Source organism: Eschrichtius robustus, chromosome 3, assembly GCF_028021215.1.
Source record: "Eschrichtius robustus isolate mEscRob2 chromosome 3, mEscRob2.pri, whole genome shotgun sequence".
Lineage (NCBI taxonomy): Eukaryota > Metazoa > Chordata > Mammalia > Artiodactyla > Eschrichtiidae > Eschrichtius > Eschrichtius robustus.
The window spans coordinates 68,188,523-68,211,948 of NC_090826.1; the positions used below are offsets into that span (position 1 = coordinate 68,188,523).

Genomic DNA, 23,426 nt, shown 5'->3' on the forward strand with positions numbered 1-23,426 from the left:
AAAAGTGTGGGCAATTCTGTATTTTGTCTGCTACGACTCCCTTAAAGAGCCCTAAGCAAAAACCACAACAAAATTCTTTTAAATCCAGTTTACGTTGATACAGTATTGATGTAATTTCTATTTTCATGAAAGAGTCACACTTTTAAATCCATTTTAAGCTGAAATGTAGTGAATAGCAATTTTTCCTACTCATTGAAAATGGAATCTGTGCTATTTTTGAAAATTTGATATGTAAGACTGATCATTGTCAAAATGTATGTCATCTTGAGATGACTATATTTAGCATCAGCGAAGGAATGCATTATCTAGGTTTTTGAACAGTATTTTTCCCCTGAAATTACATTTGAGGAATTTGGGTTAGGGTTTCATTTGTGAACAGAATGAAAACTGGATATGTATATTTGGAAGAGATTAATTGGGAATTTAGATTGCTTAGAACCCAAGTGGCCTGAAATGAGATACTACTTTATTTAGGAAAAAAAAAGAAAACCTACTGTTACCTTTGAAACACCCTAAAGGCAAATAAAAGTATTGTTTAAATAAAAATACATGCCTAAAAGAAAGAAAACAATGTAGTAAATGTAGAAAAGTATGTAACAGATGGGCAGATGTCTGAAAGATTTTATAGAAGAGAGGACTTAGTACATTGTATGGTATGTAGGCCACACACACAAAACATCTTAGTAGTCAACTTTATAATTAAGAAGGAGAATGACCTACAGCATTCTTAACAATTTCACATATCTCTGTTCTTATTTAATCTGTCTGTGGTCTACATCACTTGTATAGTTTCTTTCATGTTCTCTTTCTTCTGGTTTTTAAAAAATTATTTATTTATTTATTTATGGCTGTGTTGGGTCTTCGTTTCTGTGCGAGGGCTTTCTCCAGTTGCGGCAAGCGGGGGCCACTCTTCATCGCGGTGCGCGGGCCTCTCGCTGTCGCGGCCTCTCTTGTTGCGGAGCACAGGCTCTAGACGCGCAGGCTCAGTAATTGTGGCTCACGGGCCCAGTTGCTCCGCGGCATGTGGGATCTTCCCAGACCAGGGCTCGAACCCGTGTCCCCTGCATTAGCAGGCAGATTCTCAGCCACTGCGCCACGAGGGAAGCCCTTTCTTCTGGTTTTATAATTGCAAGATTACATATCTATATACACTTAGAGTTGTTGTATTTTCTTTTTCTATTTAAATGCTCAGCACATAGTTTGGCTTGACTTAATGGTAGTATACTTTCTACACTCTAGGATGGGTGGATTTTTACCCAGAAATCCAACTTATTTATTTAACTTTCAGTCAAATTTGTTTTTTATTATAAAGTTAATACAACCATATTATATTTATGGTTAAAAATTGTGGGGAACTGAAAAGGGGGCTCTCATCATCTGACACATAAACGGTTAGTATTTTGATGTAGTTCCCTCTTTTCCCCATGCATAGGATGTTTTTTCTTGCATTGCCATATCTCAATGAAAGTGCATATGTGAAAGCATCTGATACATCATCTGCCATCTAGTAAGTGTTCAAGAGTTGGTTCTTTTTCTCCCTTCCCCTCTTTTTTTTTTTTCTCTTTCCTTTCTTCATCTCTTCCTTTTTGTTCTCAGATTAGAAGCCAGATAGTTTGGGGTCCCTAGGCCAGGTTTTGAGGTTGGTGAAATTTGACTTCCACCTTCCTTTCTGTGCCTCTTTCCTGCCTTTTTCTCCCCTTTGACTCTGCCTCCCTCTTTCTGGCCAAAATAGGCCTCCCCTTTGTCTCTTTGCATTTTCTCAATGATGCTTGATTTAGATCAAGGGCCACAAATTGGGAGCCAAAAAGCCACTTTCAGCCATAGACATGCTTAAAAATTGTACATTTTATATTAAAATATGGATTTTCAGCCTCTCTTGAAAAATTGGAAGATCTTGGCAAAACTGGGTCCACATTTCTGCATAGCAAGAATACCCTGGAACTAAGTAGGGGCTCCCTCCTCAGATAGGGTACACACTCTTCTTTTGACATAGTCTCCACCATCCCTTACTGTCTGACAATTAGTCATCACTCATTTATATTACCTGTCAATTATACTACATAACATGAACTTACATTACCTGACCATAGACACTTGAATATGCAGGCCCCTGATCTAAGTATCAATATTAGGGCAAGTCTGAAGCTATGATATGATGGAAAGTCGGCTGGACTTGGCATTAGGAACCTGGACATTAAATGTTGAAGATATATTTTGGTTAGCAATCCTTCTCTTAAATAATCTGATCATGGGAATGGGAAGGAGAGGTTAACTTTCACTGACACTAATTGCTAGTGTCCGTTGAGCTGAAAGGAACCATGTATTGAGAACTAAAAACATTTTAACTGGTGGGACTTTAGAAAGCATAGGGGAGATATTTCTGGGAAAGAAATCTTTTCTAGGAACTCTTAAATAATCCTATTCCTTCCCCATCTTAAGTGTTTAGGAGAGTTTTTGTGACCCTTAGACATTGGTCATAAAGTGGAGTTAACTACTATTCTTCCACCTCACTGCCCCAGTCACTTGTTTGGAGCCAGCGGCCTGGGTCTTCCCATTCCAGCTGTGTCCTTCATTGAAAGGCCATCTTCCACTTGAAGAGGGGGTGAGGAGGCCCAGTCTCCTCCAGAAATTGCTTGGGAAGCCAACATCCTGAAGGCCCAATTTCTGGTTTTTCATGATATCTCGTTTAATGTAAACTCACTCCATTTTATTTTACTTTCTATAATTTTATTTATTTGTTCATTTGTTCATTCATTCATTCATTCATTCATGCATCCTCATCATCAGCCCTCCTTTTAGAGATATCATTCATAAGTTTCATTTGGGCTGATTTTGGATCAGACAGTTTTCCTCCTCTTTGTTATTTGTTCACTAGCTCAAATATGAATTGAGTTTGTACTGTGTCCCAGTTGTTACGTGAGACGCAAAAGATAAAGAACCAACTAGAGCACAGTTCTTACCTTTCAGGGACTCATAGTATGGTGAATGCTCTTTTGAAAATGTTACACACAGTCATATGAGTGCAAAGTATTATATATTAATACAGAAGCATGTCAAGACAGGTTGAAAATAAGATTCTTGGTTATAAGTGAGGAATTATATATTGGTAGGAGAAAAAAACTCACTCTTTTAAATAGGTAAAATAGGATCTAGTTTCATACTTTTGAGCTGTGATGAGGTTCATGATGTTTTGTAATATAATTTTTAGAGTATAAGGTTACAACCTTCATTAAATGTAATAAGGTTACATAATATTTAAGTTTATATTTCTTGTACAAGTGCAAAATGATAAAAATTTAGGGGCTTCCCTGCTGGTGCAGTGGTTAAGAATCCGCCTGCCAATGCAGGGGACACGGGTTCGAGCCCTGGTCTGGGAAGATCCCACATGCCGCGGAGCAACTAAGCCTGTGCGCCACAACTACTGAGCCTGCACTCTAGAGCCCATGAGCCACAACTACTGAGCCCAAGCGCCGCATCTACTGAAGCCCACCCACGCGCTCTAGAGCCTGTGCTCCGCAACAAGAGAAGCCACCACAGTGAGAAGCCCGCGCACTGCAACCAAGAGTAGCCCCCGCTCGCCGCAACTAGAGAAAGCGCATACGCGCAGCAATGAAGACCCAACACAGCCAAAAATAATAAATAAATAAAAATAAATTTTAAAAAAAATTTAGGCTCACATTTTATGAAGCTCAAAATAATTTTGTTTGTTCCAAAGACTGTAAAGAAGTAGATTTTAACATTTACTTCTAGTGTATAGGTAAGCGTTCTGTCTAAAACCTTCTTAAAAGTTGAGACAAAGAATTTACTTGAGTTTAATGAAATGCAGATTTAAAGCTGTCACTTTCTTGACAATTCTGTTCTCCTTGAGAAAAGAGATAATACATTAACACAATGAAATAGTTATTGTAAATGATAGCTAGCTATGATTTAAAATTCTTTTCTTGATTCCTGCATTATTTGCTATCTTGAAATATTTTAATTGCGTATCAAAAAAAGTCAAGTAAAGTAATTAAATTTAGAAAATTTAGAGGTCAAACATAGGTCCAATGAAATTCTAGAACAGGAACATTAGCATGCATATTTTAAGACCATCTGTTATACTTAATATTATATTCCTCTATGAGACTTACATATTGTTTCACAGCTTGAGCTTTTATACCTTAATATTCAACCTGGAAATTATAACAGCTCAAAAGTATACACTATTCTTGAAACATATTTTATCAGGCCATTAAGTCATTTTCAAAGACCTTCTGAAGGTTATCTCATTTATTGCTATGCCAGCTGATACCAATATTAGTATATTGTGTATGTATACATATATGCAATTCATATATATATATTTCATGTACTTTTAGGTAAAAATGGAGAATGATGGAGTGAAAGAGTAGTTGACTAGAAGTCAAGAAACTTGGAGTCTAGTTCCTTCTGCTGCTGCTGAACAGTTTGCAACCTTGGATCGGTCACTGAATCTTTTTGAGCCTCCCATTTTTTCATATGGTAAATGAATGGGTTGGACTAAGTGATCTTTAAGGTCTTTAGCGAATGAGCTCTAAAAGTCCATAATTCTTAGTACATGTATAACCAGACCCCAAATGTAATTCTGACGGGTAGTAAAACCTGTTCAAAACTGAACTCGATATTTTACCCCTTAAACGTGCTTTTAATGGTAACCCTGTCCACCCATTCACTCAAACTAAGACACTTGAACTAATTCTTTTTTTTTTTTTAAGATTTATTTATTATTTATTTATTTTTTTGCTGCATCGGGTCCCAGCCGTGGCACGTGGATCTTCCTTGCGGCGCACGGGCTTCTCTCTAGTTGTGGTGTGTGGGTTTTCTCTCTCTGGTTGCGGTGTGGGCTCCAGAGCGCGTGGGCTCTGTAGTTTGCGGCACGCAGGCTCTAGTTGAGGCACGCGAGCTCAGGAGTTGTGGCACGCAGGCTTAGTTGCTCCGCAGCATGTGGGATCTCGGTTCCCTGACCAGGGATCGAACCCGTGTCCCCTGCACTGTAAGGGGGACACCTTAACACTGGACCACGAGGGAAGTCCCTGAACTAATTCTTGACAGTGTTCCTCTCCTCACCTCTACCCTCCAAATCTAATTGGTTAAAATTCTTGCAGTAATGCCCCCAGTACAACCCCCTTCCCTGGAGGAAGGGACTTTGTCTTTTTGTTCACTTTCATCTCTCCACAGCCTAGGATAGTCCCTGGCATGTAGTAGGAGCTTAATAAACACTTGTTAAATAAATGAATGAATGGGTCACCATGTCTTGTCAATTATACTTCTAAAATGTCTTTTCCAACGTTTCATTCCTAATGCTGCTATCTTAATTCAGGCCCTTATCTTCTCCTGCCAAGATCATTCTACTTGTCCTCCCTGTAGTCTTTCCCCATTTTATTCCAGTTTTCTACACTGCTATCAGTCTCTTTTTTTCTTTCTAGAATACATATCTTATTAAGTCACATTTCTACTTTAAAAAAATCCTTTGCTGGGTCCCCATTGACTATAGGATCAAGTCTAAACTGTTTTCTTAATATGGCATTTAGGAATCTTCCTATTCTGTGCCCAGTCTGTCTCTCCAGTTTTACCATAGATCCTCTGGACAACTTATAGCTCCCCAAATTTGCACTGGGCTATCAGGCCTTGGTGTTTTTGTTCGTGTTGCTTCTTTTGCCTGGATGCCCTTACTCACTTTTCTACGTTGTGAAATCCTACTTATCCTTTAAGGTCTAAATCAAATGTCACCATCTCTCTCTGTGTCATCTGCCTTCACCCCAACCCCCTCCTTAACCCCACCATAGTCTTTCCATGACTTTTCCATATTTCTATAGCCCAGTATATCCTGCTATTATAGCACTTATTACTTTGTTTTATAATTAGTTGTGGTCCCATCTGTTTTTCCTAACAAAGCTAATTGATTTCAAAGGCTGTCGCCTACATTTTGTATACCATCACCAGGCATAATGGCTGGTACACAGTAGATTCTCCTCACAAAAATACTATGTTTATAAATACAGACCTAATCTGTCAAGTTTGAAAAAAAATGCATTTTTGATAAATCATGTATACTGCTATAGTAATATTGCAGTATTCCCTCTGAAACCTATGATGTATACTTGTCTTCATTTAAGAAGACATTGAATGCTTAATATGCTGGAATGGTATTATTAAATCCCTTCATCATACCTTTATTATGACCAAACTTTTGTTGATGAACCACATGTTCAACCTTATCCTTTGGTCAGTGTTTTGTCTTATTCTTGATAACAATTCGACTGGCTTGCTTGAGATCTTAGACACTTAGAAAAGTACAGTGAGGCCTAATTGTTGTGTTGCTGCTGCCCCTTTAAGGTGGCTAAAGACATTACATCTGTCTGCCCAAACAGAAGAAAAGTTACTTAATACTAGATTAAGAAAAGTGTGTGAGATTCCAGATATAAATCCTTTGGCATTTATGTTACTGAGTATAGGAATTAAGTTGTTAAACTAAGCCTCATTTAGTGTTCTAAAATACAGTAAGGGAGTGCTCAGTCTACTACTTTATTTTTAGAATTAGAACTGACATGATTTGATAGAATGTTCTTTCCTATAATTCAGCAAATCTCAGAATGTGGTTTTAGAATCCTTGGGAGTCCCCAAGACCCGTCAAGGACCCATGAGGTCCTTCCTTTTCTAACAACATATCTGTATGAGGCCATGTTTTCTTTATATACTTCAGTCAAAACAACGTATCACGATAGTTTGAATGCAGAAGCATATATGAGAATATACCTGTCTTTTATTAAGCCAGATATTAAAGAGATATGCAAAAATGTAAAACAATGTCACTTTTCTAATTTTATTTTGGAAAGTAGTTTTTTCATAAAATGTGTTTATGTTGATATATAATGGGCTTGTTATTTCAAATGACTTAATAAGTATATATTTGGAAATTCTGTTTTAATGTTCAATACATTATATATCTATAGATATAATCTATATAAACAAAAGCTTTCTGGGTTCCTCAATAATAGGCTCAGACATTAGGCCTTTTTTTTTTTTTTTTTTTTTTTTATTTATTTATTTATGACTGTGTTGAGTCTTCGTTTCTGTGCGAGGGCTTTCTCTAGTTGCGGCAAGTGGGGACCCCTCTTCATCGCGGTGCGCGGGCCTCTCACCATCGCGGCCTCTCCTGTTGCGGAGCACAGGCTCCAGACGCGCAGGCTCAGTAATTGTGGCTCACGGGCCCAGTTGCTCCGTGGCATGTGGGATCTTCCCAGACCAGGGCTCGAACCCGTGTCCCCTGCATTGGCAGGCAGATTCTCAACCACTGCGCCACCAGGGAAGCCCCCACATTAGGCCTTTTTATACTTTCTTGGTAATTATGTTTCATCCCATGTGGTCTATGAACTCCATGAAAAGACATATTTTATTCTATATTCATCTTTGTATATGTAGTGCCTTATACTGTCTAGCACATTGTAGAAAGATGTTTAATAAATGTTTCTTGAATTAATTAATAAATACATATTTATTCATTTTAGCAAATTTCTTCCTTTCCCATTTATTCTTAGTTCTATCATACTCATCACCTCTGAATTTAAGAAATAACATGCAAACCACCTAGTATATGGTACATAATAGGGATTCAGTTGTTATTTTCCACCCTTCTCCTTAATTAGTATAGAGACACCAGGTCTTTTCTCTAATGTACTGTAACTTTAAAAAAATTCTTACTTTTTTTTTTTAACATCTTTACTGGAGTATAATTGCTTTACAATGGTGTGTTAGTTTCTGCTGTATAACAAAGTGAATCAGCTGTACATATACATATATCCCCACATCCCCTCCCTCTTGCATCTCCCTCCCACCCTCCCTATCCCACCCCTCTAGGTGGTCACAGAGCACCAAGCTGATCTCCCTGTGCTGTGTGGCTGCTTCCCACTAGCTATCTGTTTTACATTTGGTAGTGTTATATATGTCCATGCCACTCTCTCACTTCGTCCCAGCTTACCCTTCCCCCGCCCTGTGTCCTCAAGTCCATTCTCTACATCTGCGTCTTTATTCCTGTCCTGCCCCTAGAAAAAAATTCTTACATTTTATTGATATATGTAACTTCATTTCATTAATGACTTCACCAAATGAGAACTTGCCAATTTTCTTTGAGTGGTTACTTTAAAGTCTTCCCGAGAGAGAATAAAAGGCGAGAGTTACAGGGTTTGATCCTGGGCATAATTCTGAGGGCTAGGAGGAGGTCCTGCGCAGTGCCTAGAATGTGGTGGGTGCCATTGCAGCAGGGCTTAAAGCGTCTGTAAAGTGCTGTGCGCTGTGCTGAAATAGGCATTGAGCAGGCTGTAAGAAACAGACTTTGCGTTGTTGAAGACAATGGGAAAAGCTGATGATTGTTGAAGCTTTGTGGTGGGTGTATGGGGGTCTATGATATGAGTTGCTCTAATTTTATATACGCGTGAAATAATAAAAAATTAAAGAAGATAGATTAGATTGATACATCTAAGATGTTTAATATAAAACATTTAAATTTATGCCAGATACATCTAGCAACTAGAAAATCTAGATATATCTAGAAAATCTAAGCACATTTTGAGATGTCAGAGACTGAAGGAAAAAAAAATCCATGCTTAGGTTGAAGTGCAGAAAATCACCATTTCTATTTATTGTTAGTTTGGGAAAATACTTCATTGGGAAAGAAGTGGCTTAAAAATTGTCTTGGAGATGGAAACAGGCATTGAATGTATTTGTCGAGGTGGGAGGTTGAAGGAATGGGAGGAGACAAGGTAAATCAGAGAGGCTAAGGGAACCTGCAAAAGGACCTAACAAGCCCAGGTAAGAATTTCGGTTCTGGTGCATGATGTACTGTGCAGTTTATATCCTCAGAGCTGAGTGATAGACCAGAGTTAAGGAGCACAGAGCAGTAGAGAAGGCAGTAGCCGAGTTGATGAAGGTAGAAAGAATGGCAAGCTGTTACCTTATTAGAAATCAAAAGAATCATGGCTAGAAGTTACTCTGGAACTTTTAAAACCTCATTTTAGGGACTTCCCTGGCAGTCCAGTGGTTAAGACTCCGAACTTCCACTGCAGGGGTACGGCTTCGATCCCTGGTGTTGGGGAGCTAAGATCCCCCATGCCACGTGGTGAGGCAAAAAAAAGAAAAAAAAAAGAAAGAAAAAGAAAACCTCATTAATGTGTACTTAAAATCATTATTCTGATTTGCAAACGAAGCAACTGACAAAGGATTAATCTCCAAAATATACATGCAGCTCAATATCAAAAAAACAAACAACCCAATCCAAAAATGGGCGGAAGACCTAATAGACATTTCTCCAAAGAAGATATACAGATTGCCAACAAACACATGAAAAGATGCTCAACATCACTAATCATTAGAGAAATGCAAATCAAAACTACAATGAGGTATCACCTCACACCAGTCAGAATGGCCATCATCAAAAAACCTAGAAACAATAAATGCTGGAGAGGGGGGTGGAGAAAAGGGAATCCTCCTGCACTGCTGGCGGGAATGTAAATTGATACAGTTACTATGGAGAACGGTATGGAGATTGCTTAAAAAACTAAAAAAAGAATTACCATATGACCCGGTAATTCTACTACTGGGCATATACCCTGAGAAAACCATAATTCAAAAAGATACAAGGGGCTTCCCTGGTGGCGCAGTGGTTGAGAATCCGCCTGCCAATGCAGGGAACACGGGTTCGATCCCTGTTCCGGGAGGATCCCACATGCCGCGGAGCAACTGGGCTCGTGCGCCACAACTGCTGAGCCTGTGCTCTGAAGCCCGTGAGCCACAGCTGCTGAGCCCACGTGCCTCAACTACTGAAGCCCACGTGCCTAGAGCCCGTGCTCCACAATGAGAGAAGCCACTGCAATGAGAAGCCCGCACACCGCAACGAAGAGTAGCCCCCGCTCGCCGCAACTAGAGAAAGCCCGCGCGCAGCAACGAAGACCCAAAACAGCCAAAAATAAATAAAATAAATAAATAAAATTTAAAAAAAAAAAGAAAAGAGAAAAAGATACAAGTACCACAGTGTTCATTGCAACGCTATTTACAATGGCCAGGACATGGAAGCAACCAAAATGTCCATCAACAGATGAATGGATAAAGAAGATATGGCACATATATACAGTGGAATATTAACCATAAAAAGGAAGGAAATTGAGTTATTTGTAGTGAGTTGGATGGACCTAGAGTCTGTCATACAGAGTGAAGTAAGTCAGAAAAACAAATACCGTATGCTAACACATATACATGGTATCTAGAAAAATGGTACTGATGGACCTAGTGGCAGGGCAGGAATAAAGACACAGACATAGCGAACGGACTTGAGGACACAGTGGGGGAAGGGGAGGCTGGGACGAAGTGAGAGAGTAGCATGGACATATATACACTGCCAAATGTAAAATAGATAGCTAGTGGGAAGCAGCCACATAGCACAGGGACATCAGCTGGTGCTTTGTGATGACCTAGAGGGGTGGGGTAGGGAGGGTGGGAGGGAAGTCCAAAAGGGAGGGGATATATGTATACGTATAGCTGATTCACATTTTGTACAGCAGAAGCTAACACAACATTGTAAAGTAATTATGCTCCAAAAAAGAAGTATAAAAAAACCATTATTCTGATAATATGTACCAGTTAAGAACTTTGAAGAGACTGCATTAAAAAAGCTTTTCTATAGCAACTGAGATAACTTTATGTACTCACCACATTGGATTCTGGTACCTATTGAAAAGTTTTCATAATTCAAAAATGTTTATCAGCATTCTGAAGGAGAGAAAACTATTAAAGTGAATACTTTGAATTTTATAGCTTCTCATTTTGTAAGTTTATTAATCAAAATAATGATCCATATGAATAATAAATATATATGAGTATTTCTAGTTAGGATTATTATGTGAAATTGAAGGAGGGCCTGGGACCTCTGTGCTAAATAAAGCAGCAAATTCCACATGAGTTTATAGACTAGTAGGTGAAGTGTTGACTAATAATATATGTAAAAAGCATGAAAGTGGGAGGAGTTGATAAAATGATCAAAGATTGAATGGGTATTTGGAATTTGAGAATCTGTTTCCAAAACATTAATTTGAAAATCTTTTGTTAAGTGTTCGATAGCTTATTTTAAAATATAGTATTGACAGTTTATTAAGGGAATAAAAGTTGAGTCAGAGGAATGGAATCTTTTAGACGTCTCGGTTTTGATGATTATTACATGGATATTGAAAACCTTTCCATGATGGCTTTTGGGATTTATTTTAAATTATAATTTATTATTTAAAAAGCATGGAGCTAGGCACTAGAAAGGAACCAACCCTCTGTATTGTGGGAAAGGAGCATAAAGTCTACCAGATGTACAGATGAAAGTCTGGGTGGAATTAAGAGTATTGCAGAATGTAGACTGAGAATGGAAGTCATTGACCTTAGGCATCTAACGGGAAGTTTGGGGTATGGTGTGTACTGGTTTTCAATTCTGTTTCAAGTACGGTTGATGTTAGAACCATACCTGTGTCTACAGATAGCAAAGCAGACTGGACCATTAAAAATCCTGTTCCAAGGCTTTTGTTCAGAGTTTTGGCCAAGAGACTGTTAATAACATGAGAATAGGGAGAGCATCTGTCTATTCAGTGCTGCATTTCTCAATGCCTAGCAGAATGCCTGGCACATAATAGATGCTTAATAAATATTTTTGTAATGAACGGTGTGTTCTATTTATATTGTAGTCCGGCATAATGATAATCATAGTGAGAGTCATACATTATATCCCAACAATCCTTAACTGTTTATAAAGTGCTTCCTCTTGAAGTTGGCAGGATTTACTTACTCAGTAAACAATTATTATATATGTCTTCTATGTACCAGGCACATGCTAAATACTATGGATATAGTGGTGTATAAAATACAGTCTCTACTCTCAGAAAGCTCACTTTCTGGTAGAGGAGGTGGTCAAGAAAGTCCTTTATTACCATACATTGTGGTAAATGCCACAGTTAGGGTAAGCATGGGGGTGCTACAGAAACACACACAGGAAAAACACCTAACGCAGTCTCGTGGAGCCAAGGAAGGCTTCCTGGAGAAAAGTGACAGTTTATCTAAGAAGTAAAGGATGAGTAGGAGTTAGCTAAGAGAATAAGAGAATGAGTAGAACATCAAGCTGGGGGAGCTAGCTGTGTGAAGGCTCAGGTGTGCCAGTATTTCAGTATGGGTGATAGAGTGGGAGGGAGGTATGGAGAGAGATGAGACCAAAGAGGTAATTTAAATGACCAAAGTGTATTAACTCACTGAAGAAAAAGTGTAGAGTCAGAAGAAAAGGGCAAAGACTGAAACGTGGGGGCAGACAACACTGAAGAAGTGTAGAGAGGCAAAGAAGCCCTCAGAGGAGCAGAGAAAGAATGGTCAGAGACATGAACAGGGAGAGAAATGGTGTCATGAGCCAAGTGAAGGCTCATGAGAAGGATTTCAAGAATGAAGGAGTGGAACTTCCCTGGTGGTCCAGCGGTAAAGAATCCGCCTTCCAATGCAGGGGACGTGGGTTCGATCCCTGACCCCTGGTCGGGGAACTAAGATCCCACATGCCACAGGGCAGCTAAGCCCGCATGCCACAACTACTGAGCTTGCGCACCTCAGTGAGAGAGCCCACGTGCCACAAACTACAGACCCCATGCGCTCTGGAGCCCACGCACCACAACTAGAGAGAGAAAAACCTGTGCACCACAACAAAGAGCCTGCATCGCAACGAAAGATCCCGCACGCTGCAATGAAGACCCCGCGTACCGCAACTAAGACCTGATGCAGCCAAAAGAAGATAAATAAATATTTAAAAAATAGAAAGGGGCTTCCCTGGTGGTGCAGTGGTTAAGAATCCGCCTGCCAATGCAGGGGACATGGGTTCGAGCCCTGGTCCGGGAAGATCCCACATGCCGCAGAGCAACTAAGCCTGTGCGCCACAACTACTGAGCCTGCAGTGTAGAGCCCGCGAGCCACAACTGCTGAGCCCGCGAGCCACAACTACTGAAGCCTGCTCACCTAGAACCCGTGCTCCGCAACAAGAAAAGCCACTGTAGTGAGAAGCCCACGCACCACAATGAAGAATAGCCCCCCGCTCGCCACAACTAGGGAAAGCCTGCACGCAGCAATGAAGACCCAACACAGACAAAAATAAATAAATAAATTTGGTTAAAAAAAAAAAAAGAATGAAGGAGTGACTGAGAGTGTCAGATGTAGCAATGAAGTTCAGAAGGCGGGAACTGTCCATTTTATTTGACAATATGAGAAAAGTATTATTATGCCTAATTTATATGTAAAACTGAAGTTCACATAAGTTAACTGGCTTGCCCAGGACCATACATCTAATAAATGACCTCATCCAATTTTTCTGGCTCTAACTCCAGTACTTCTTCCATAATCATTGTCTTTTGTTTTCGTTTTTGTTTTGGCCACGCTGCACGGCTTACGGGATCTTAGTTCCCCGACCAGGGATCGAACCCGGGCTCAGGTCAGTGAAAGTGCCGAGTTCTAACCACTGGGCAGCCAGGGAATTCCCACCATCATTGTCTTATTGTGTTAGAAACGTCAACAATTAACTGAGAAATTATCATTAGGATATATTTATAATTCTAAATTCTACAAAGGTCCTTAAGCAGCCAAATTTCTAGGAGAATATTTTGGAAGATTTCAAATCATATTTGTATGAATCTTTTATCAAATTTAAAAATACACAGGTTTGTACATTTTTGTATGAGTGAAGTTTTATGAAAAGTTATGACAAGATCAAACCTGTATATGTCATTTGTTCTGAAATTTTAATTTCATAATACACATTCCACCACATGTAATTATGATCATTTATTGATACATATTGAGCAGCTTAGTCCACGGCATGGTCCCTAGTTGGCTGATAGAAGAGAAGGAGGTAGTTTGGGCAGAGTTGAAGGTGACGGTGCCCTTCTGGCAGGAAGGGCATGAGTATTTAGGACATTGTGGAGTTAGGATGGAGAGAGGGTACTAGGAGGCAGAAAGGAGAGGATTTAAGGAAACTGAAACATTTTCAGCTGCAGTTTAGAGAGCATTATGGCTCCATTCCTTGAGTAAAGTTCACTGTCTATGACTCCCTTTCACAGGAATTTCCTTGATGGGTTTATGGTTTAGTGTTGAGATTCACTAAAATGTGTGACATTCACGTAGTTTTTAAACGTTTCACAGAGTCTTTGTCATGACTTTGTTGAAGTCAATTAATACTTTAAAAAGCCTTCATAAAACCAAAATTCTCACAGTCACTAAACAAATAAAAGTGAATTTGGTTACCCTAGGAGTACACTGTTAAGTAATGTTCTGTTAGATTAGAGATTCAGAAGCCTTTTGTACTCTCGGCAATTTAGCAGAATGATGAGATATATCGTGTTCCTTAATCAAGAGAATAACATACATGTGAATATTGTTACTGGATTCTTCACTGTCATTAGTTACGGCGATAGGAGTGCTGCTTGCATGTTGCTGACTTAGGCACTTTAAAAATCAGAGACCAAACAGTCCCTGACTTTATCATACATGAATGACTTTACTAAATGAATTCTAAACCACAACCAGCTGAGATAGCAGCATTTCATTCAGTACCTGGGAATCCTTTAATAACCTCACTGTGTGTTTTGCTTAACTCCAAGTAATTCTAAGAGAATAACTGCTAGCATGTATCACTTTAAAAGGAAATAAACTACTTAAATAAAAACTCTGTGCTGCTCACATAGGGCAAAATACCTGCTTCTCACTTACCCAGCACCATGTTCTGCTGCCAGTTGCCAGCTAAATATTACAAATTCACTAAATGTAGAGAATACTGTTAGTAATGTCTTTTTAGCTTCCAACATATTTCTACTGCTCAGAATTGTGGTTCTCAAATAATTGGATTAAAGGCTATGTTGATTACATAAGTAGGTAAAAGCTTATAAGCTGGTTGGTATTCCCATACAAAACAACTGTGCTGCTTTCTTGGCATCAGCATAATACAGTGGGTAAGAATGCAGACTCAGTAGTCACACTGCCTGTTTCTATCCTATGTTCACCACTCATTAGTTGTGTGGTCTTTGACAAGTTACTTGACTTTTCGAAGACTCAGTTTTTCGTATCAATTTCCATAAGACTTCAAATCCTATTACATAAACTCCGAGACATTGTTCTCATATTAATATTTTAAGAAATTTTAAATTACTGAGCTTGGAAAGTTTTTTGAGAGAGGGTTTTATGATAGTATTTACTTTAAAGGGTTATTGTGGGAAATAAATGAAATAATGCTTGTTAACCAGTTGGCACATTACCTAGCACATAGTAAAGGCTCAATAAATATTAGCTAGGATTATTATCATCATAAATTATTCATATTGCGATCAAAGGATTTATTAGTGATATAGTGGGTTTAGATGAGGCAATACATCAATGACTGTGGCACAGAGTTCTTTCCTGTGAAGTTAATAAACCAAATGTAGTCAAATTTATACCTTTAGCCTGGTTTAGCACAGGACAACTGAGTTAGCAATGGAAACACACTGTTGTTCTACCAAGCAGAGTCATGCCTTTTAAAAATTATCTATAAATCCTACAAATATTTATCTGTTGATTTTGAATTTTCTTTTTCAACATAAAACTATGCAAGAGATATGGGTCCTATGGGTTTTCAATCTACACCTTAAAAGACAGTCCTGTGATGCAAAAAGCCAATAAACTTATTTTGCTACAGTTTTTTTATCCTCAAAATGCAGAACAGAGCAAACTGTCGGCAAAGGATAACTTGCTTATATTTTAACCAAAAACGTTAAAGTTAGTACTATTCAAATTTTCACAGACTTTCAAAAAGAGAGTTCAGAATACTGAAATGACATTTTAAAAAATTTTTTCAAAAATATTTATTTACTTCTTTATTTACTTGGCTGTGCCAGGTCTTAGTTGCGGCATGGGATATTCGTTGCCACGTGCAGGATCTTCCTTGCGGTATGCGGGATCTGTTTTAGTTGTGGGTTGCGGGATCTTTAGTTGCGGCATGCAAACTCTTAGTTGCGGCATGTGGGATCTAGTTCCCTGACCAGGGATCAAACCCAGGCCCCCTGCATTGGGAGTGCAGAGTCTTAGCCTCTGGACCACCAGGGAAGTCCCTGAAATGACATTTAAAAAACTATTTTAAGTGGTTTTGCTCATACTAAATTTTAAAAAATCAATCTCATTTTATTCTGAATCTATAAATAAGTCAAGATATAATTTGAAGATTTTTTAAAAATTAGATGACGAGGGCTAGCTAGCTGATCCATGTATTCTCCAGGATTACTCTTGACAGGCTAATTCTTCACTATCACCAAGCCACACAATTTTCTTTTATTTCACCAGGAAAAAAAGACTTCCTGAAATTCCCTCTGGCCAATTAATTCAGCTAAAATTATCAGTCCCTATAATCCCATGTGAGATGCTCAAATTTTCGTCATACCCTGTGGTATTACTCTTTTAAATTGCACAAATAATATGTTAATGTGCTCACTGGCAGGGAAATGTTGGTTTTTACTGAAAAGGGTAAATTGTGGTGAGGGAGACTGAGTAATGAAATTAATCAAACTTATTGATACCCACTAATGTTAGGTGTTATTCTTGAGATATCTAATCCTAACTAGGAAGCAGCAGAGTTGGAATTTAGATTTAGGTCTGATTATCAAATTGTAGTAATCGAAGTGTGAGGTGATGAAGGCTTGTATTAGTATGGGGGCAGTGAAAATAGTCAAGTAATATATAAGAGCAAATTTGAAAGTAACATTCACAAATCATGACAATCTATTAAAATTTAGGAGATACAGAAGAAGAATGAACCATAAATAACTCTAAAGCTTGAGAAGCTGTGAGAATGAAGACTAGGTTTTGTTAGTTATACAAGAAGAAATATCTAATAGGTAACTCTAGATATGATACAGTGGCTCAGGTAAGAGAACGGAACTAGAGCTGCTTGTTATTTTTATCTCAGGCACATAGATTACTCAAACCTTGGTTAATGATACTCTCATTCATGCATGACCTCCTTTTATTAGGTAATTATTGTTAATAATGTGATAAGCACCCACAGAACCACTAAACAACCAAAGTTAGGATCTTGTTAATAATTACATGGAATCATGTCCAACCCACTCCTATCATATTGTCTCCTCCTACAAAGAAAACTTTAGCCCTAGATGGCTTCACTGGGAAGTTCTTGCAAACATTTAAGGAAAAAATAATACCAAGTCTGCATGAACTCTTACAGAAAACTAAAGAAGAGGAAATACTTCCCAACTCATTCTATGAGAGCAGTATTACTCTGTTAACAAAAGGCAGACATTACAAGAAAATAAAACTGCAGACTAATATGCCTTATAAACATGGATGCACAACTTCTTAACAAAATTTTATCAAATTGAATTATCAGTATGTTGAAAGAATAATGCATCATGACTAAATGAAATTTATCCTAGGAATATAAAGTCTATTGAAGGGACTTCCCTGGTGGTGCAGTGGTTAAGACTCTGTGCTCCCAATGCAAGGGACCCAGGTTCGATCCCTGGTTGGGGAACTAGATCCCACATGCCTGCTGCAACTAAGAGTTCACGTGCCACAGTTAAGGAGCTGGCGAGCTGCAACCGAGGAGTCTGCAAGCTGCAACTAAGGAGCCCACCAGCCGCAAATAAGGAAACTGAGAGCCTCAACTAAGGAGCACGCCTGCTGCAACTAAGACCGGGTGCAACCAAATAAATAAATTAATTAATAAAATAATAATAATAATAAATGAACCTACATTAAAAAAATGAAGTCTATTTAACATCTGAAAATTAATGTAATTCGCCTTAATGAAAATTAAAATCATATGATTACTTCATAGACATAGAAAAGGCATTAAATTAAATACAACATCCATTCCTGAAGGTACTCCACCACAATAGGAATAGAAAGGAACTTAATCTGATATAGGGCATCTAAGAAAAATCTATAGTTAAAAATCATACTTAATGGTAAAAGACCGAACATTTTCGCCCTAAGATCAGGAGCAAGGCAAAAATGTCTGTCCTCACTACTTCTTTTTTTTTTAAAAAAAATATTGGACTATAGTTGATTTACAATTTTGTGTTGGTTTCAGGTGTACAGCAAAGTGATTCAGTTGTACATATACATACCTCTATTCTTCTTCAAATTCTTTTCCCATTTAGGTTATTACAGAATATTGAGCAGAGTTCCCTGTGCTATACAGTAGGTCCTTGTTGGTTCCTTTCACTGCTTCTATTTCACATTGTACTGGAGAGTCTAGCTAGTACAATCAGGCCAGAAAAAGAAATAAAAGACATCCAGATTGGAAAGTAAAAGTTAGAACTGTGTTCACAGATGATATAATCGTCTATGTGGAAAATCTGATGGAATCTACAATAAAGTAATAAATTACTTCAGCAGGGTAACAGGATATAGGATCAGAATACAAAAAATAAGTTCTGGACTTCCCTGGTGGCGCAGTTGTTAAGAATCCGCCTGCCAATGCAGGGGACACAGGTTCAATCCCTGGTCTGGGAAGATCCCACATACCGCGGAGCAACTAAGCCTGTGCACCACAACTACTGAAGCCCGCGCACCTAGAGCCCATGCTCCGCAACGAGAGAAGCCACCGCAATGAGAAGCCTGCGCACCACAACAAAGAGTAGCCCCCGCTCGCCGCGAATAGAGAAATTCTTCCATGCGCAGCAATGAAGACCCAACACAGCCAAAAAAAAGAAGTTGTATTTCTATATACTAGCAACAAACAATTATCAATTGAAATCTAAAAAACAGCATTTACAATAACATGAATAAACATGAAATTACTTAGAGATAAATCTCACAGAAGATGTGGAAGACCTGCACAGTGAAGACTATAAAACATGTCTGAGAAAAAATTGTAGAAGATGTAACTGAATCAAGAGATATACTGTGTTCATAGATCAAAAGACTCAACATTATTAAGATGTGAATTCTCCTCAAATCCATCTACAGTTTTCAACACAATCCAAATGAATATCACAGCAGGCGTTTTTACAGAAATTGACAATCTGATTGTAAAATTTGTATGTGAATACAAAGGACTTAGAATAGCCAAAACAAGTTTCAAAAAGAAGGGTCAGAGTTACACTACCCTTTTCTTTCTCTTTTAATTTTTTTTTTTTTTTTTTGGCCGTGCCGCACGTCTTGCAGTATCTTAGTTCCCTGACCAGGGATCGAACCCAAGCCCCAGCAGTGGAAGCACGGAGTCCTAACCACTGGACCACCAGGGAATTCCCTACACCACCTTTTTCAGGTCTCATTATATAGTACACTAATCAGGGACTTCCCTGGTGTCTTTTGCATTTAGGCACTTCTTAACCACTAAGCCACCAGCGAAGCCCGGATAAGTTTTTCAATAAATGGCCCTGGAAAAATTGTTTTCCCACATATTAAAAAAAAAAGAGAGAGAGAACTTGCACCGTATACAAAAATTAACTGAAAATGGATCAAAGACCTAAATGCAAAATTTTCTGTTAAGAAAATGAAAAGACAGGGAATTCCTTGGCGGTCCAGTGGTTAGGACTCTGTGCTTTCACTGCCGTGGCCTGGCTTCAATCCCTGCTCAGGGAACTAAGATCCCGCAGCTGTGCCACACGACCGAAAAAAAAAAAAAAGAAAAATTAAAAGACAAGCCACAGACTGGGAGAAAAATCTTTCCTATTCATACATCTGATACACGTCTTGTACCTAGAATATACAAAGTACTCTCAAAACTTAATAATGGGAAAATAAACAACCAAGTAATAAAATGGGCAAAAGATTTGAACAGATACCTTCACCAAAGAATATTTACAGATAGAAAAGAAACATATGAAAAGATGTTCAATATCATTAGGTATTAGGGAAATGTTAAGACCATAATATGATGTCACTACACACATTTAGAATGTCTAAAATTAAGAAGAGGATACCAAGTGTTGATGAAGATGTAGAGAAAGTATAGCTCTTGTACACTATTGGTAGGAAGATAAAATGGTACAACCACTTGGAAAACAGCTTGGCAGTTTCTTAAAAAGTTAAACATACATTTACCATAAGGCCTAGCCATTACACTTTATTTATTTACCCAGGAGAAATAAAAAAGCATATGTCCACACAAAGACTTGTACGTGAATATTCATACCAGCTTTAATTTGTTTTTTTTTAAGAAGGATACTATTTTTTTATTATTTTTAAAAAATTTATTTATTTATTTATTTATTTTTGGCTGCACTGGGTCTTCGTTGCTGTGCGTGGGCTTTCTTTAGTTGCCGTGAGCAGGGGCTATTCTTCACTGCGGTGTGCGGGCTTCTCATTGCGGTGGCTTCTCTTGTTGCGGCTCACAGGCTCTAGAGTGCAGGCTCAGTAGTTGCGGCACATGGGCTTAGTTGCTCCATGGCATGTGGGATCTTCCCAGACCAGGGCTTGAACCCATGTTCCTGAATTGGCAGGCAGATTCTCAACCACTGCGCCACCAGGGAAGCCCAATACCAGCTATATTTGTAATAGTAAGTGGAAACAACCTAAATGTCCATCCACAGATGAATGATTAACAGTGGTTAACTCTGGTATATTCATACAACGGAATAAAATTCAGTAATAAAAAGAAATGAACTATTGATATATGCAGCAACATGGATGAATCTCAAAATAATTATGCATGGTGAAAGAAGCCAAACAATAGAGTATATACTTGTATGATTCCATTTATAGAAAATTTAAACTAATCTACAGTGACAGAAAGCATATCTGCCTAGGGATGGAGGTGGGAAAGGCTAGAAGAAAAGGGAGGTTAAAGGGGGTCTGAGAAAACTTTTGGGTGTAATGTGTATATTCATATCTTTTTTTTTTGGCCACGCTGCATGGCTTGAGGGATCTTAGTTCCCCAACCAGGGATTGAAGCCAGGCTACAGCAGTGAAAGCACCAAGTCCTAACCACTGGACCACCAGGGAATCCCTACATATATATATATATTTTTTTTTAAATATTTCATTTATTTATTTATTTATTTATTTATTTATTTATTTATTTAATTTTTATGGCTGCATCTAGTCTTAGTTGTGGCACGTGGGATCTTCTTGCAGTGCGCGGGCTTCTCTCTAGTTGTGGCGTGTGGGTTTTCTCTTCTCTAGTTGTGGCGCTTGGGCTCCAGAGCACGTGGGCTCTGTAGTTTGCAGCACGTGGGCTCTAGTTGAGGTGCGCGAGCTCAGTAATTGTGGCACGCAGGATTAGTTGCCCCACAGCATGTGAGATCTTAGTTCCCAACCAGGGATCGAACCCGCATCCCCTGCATTGGGAGGCAGATTTTTTACCACTGGACCATCAGGGAAGTCCCCCTATATATATATATATTTATATCATGATTGTGGTGATGGTGTCATGGGTATATACATATATCAGAACTTATCAAATTGTGCACTTTCAAAAAGTACAACTTATTGTATGTCTATTATACCTTAAAAATTTTTTAATTAAAAGTTTAAAGCCAATAGATAAAATTCTAAAAATTATTCAACTAATACAGAAGTAGGCAGAAAAAGAATAATAGAGGAGCAAAAAAAGAGGGGCAAACAAGAAACAAATAGTAAAATGGTAGGCTTAAGAAGTCCATTCATATACATAGTTACCTTAAATGTTAATAGGCTAAACACTGCAATTAAACGATATTATCAGAATTGAATTTTTAAAAATGCAAGATCCAGTTATATGCTGTGTCCAAGAGATGTGCTTTACATATAAAGGGATAAGTAGGTTGAAAGTAAATGGCTAGAAAATTATACACCATGCAAACTAAAGAAAGTTGGTGTGGCTATTTTAATAACAGATAAGTTCAAGACAATGAGATAAGAAGAGGGAAATTTCATACTGATGAAAGAGCCAATTCAAGAAGAAAACATTATAGTCATAACATATGCATTTTTAAAAGTTTGAAATTGCATAAAACAAAAATGACAGAATTAAAGGAATAGACAGGGACTTCCCTGGTGGTCCAGTGGTATAGAATCCACCTTACAATGCAGGGGACGTGGGTTCGATCCCTGGTCAGGGAACTAAGATCCCACATGCCGCGGGGCAACTAAGTCTGTGCGCCACAACTACTGAGCTCGCGTGCCTCAACTAGAGCCTGTGTGCCGCAAACTACAGAGCCCACGTGCTCTGGAATCCACATGCCACAACTACAGAGCCCATGCGCCCTGGAGCCTGCGTGCCACAACTAGAGAGGAGAAAACCCACACACCACAATGAAGAGCCTGCGCTGCCACGAAAAGATCCCGCATGCCTCAACGAAGATCCCACGTGCCTCAACTAAGACCGGACACAGCCAAAAATAAAATAATAAAGGAGTGGAAAATTCCATATAGTTTAAGACTGATAGAACTAGGCCAAAAAAATTTTTTTTAGTAAAGACATAGAAGACCTAAATAACACGATCAACCACCTTGGCCCCATTGATAATTATAGAATAATACATCCAATAACTGCAGAATACAAATTTTTTGCAAGGGTACTTGATACGTTCACTAAGTTATTCTGGGCTGTAAACTTACAAGAATCTTTTAACACCTTGCACCTTGTACCTTCTATACCCTGAATCTTGGGAAAAGAAGCTGAGGGTTATTATAATTTATTACTTGCTTGGATGATGTCATTATTTTTTGAGGGGAAATTAACGTGCTATTTCTCTTTAAAAAAATACACAGCATATTAAAAAATTAAGGTATCAAAATTCTTATTCAATACTAATATATTTTTTTCAGGTGCAAAAAATTACAAAGCTTCATAATCACCCCAAGACCACATAGAGCAAACATGAATGATATTTCCCAAAAGGCTGAGGTAAGTCTTAAAAGTTAAAAAATAGGGGAATCATAGGGTTGACTGCAGAATTGCTGAAAAGGGCAACTGGCGGAAAGGTCATTCACAGAAGTTCATAGTAACATAGTGTCAAGATGTAAAACATAAGAAGAGGTAAAATTCACAGGCTGGTCTTGGGCCCAGTGTTTTCGTTTGGATTCTTATCTAGGAAGCATGATTATGAAGTTTTGTGAGTGATAGTGAAGTGGATGTGATGGCTAGCATCTTGAGTAGATTTTAATATCTTGATAAATTTTAGAAGTTATTTTTTCAGTATTAAAAAAAACAGAATTGATGTATATACTCTTAGGAGAAACAGATAATTCACTCTCAGGTGAGGATCCTTCTTAGCTACTTCTTCTAGCAGCTGCAATTAAACTTATCTTAGGCCTTTTTCTGGTTCTTGGCTGTTGTTACTGAGAGTTGTAATAAGAAGAAATCAGTTGCTGACACCCCAAAATTATAAACTTTAAAAAACCTTAAAATGGCCAATGGCACCATAAGTAGAAAATAAAAT

General features: G+C 38.3%; 1 protein-coding gene across 3 annotated transcripts in view; it reads left to right on the forward strand.

Annotated features, from left to right (window-relative positions):
- The window catches only part of NEXN (nexilin F-actin binding protein), a 73,501-nt gene that overhangs the window by 1,704 nt on the left and 48,371 nt on the right, over positions 1-23,426 (forward strand). For all 3 annotated transcript variants that reach the window (XM_068540154.1, XM_068540155.1, XM_068540156.1), the window contains exon 2: positions 22,813-22,891. In XM_068540154.1, coding sequence (XP_068396255.1) covers positions 22,813-22,891 — 79 coding nt within the window. The remainder of the gene's footprint in view (positions 1-22,812; positions 22,892-23,426) is intronic.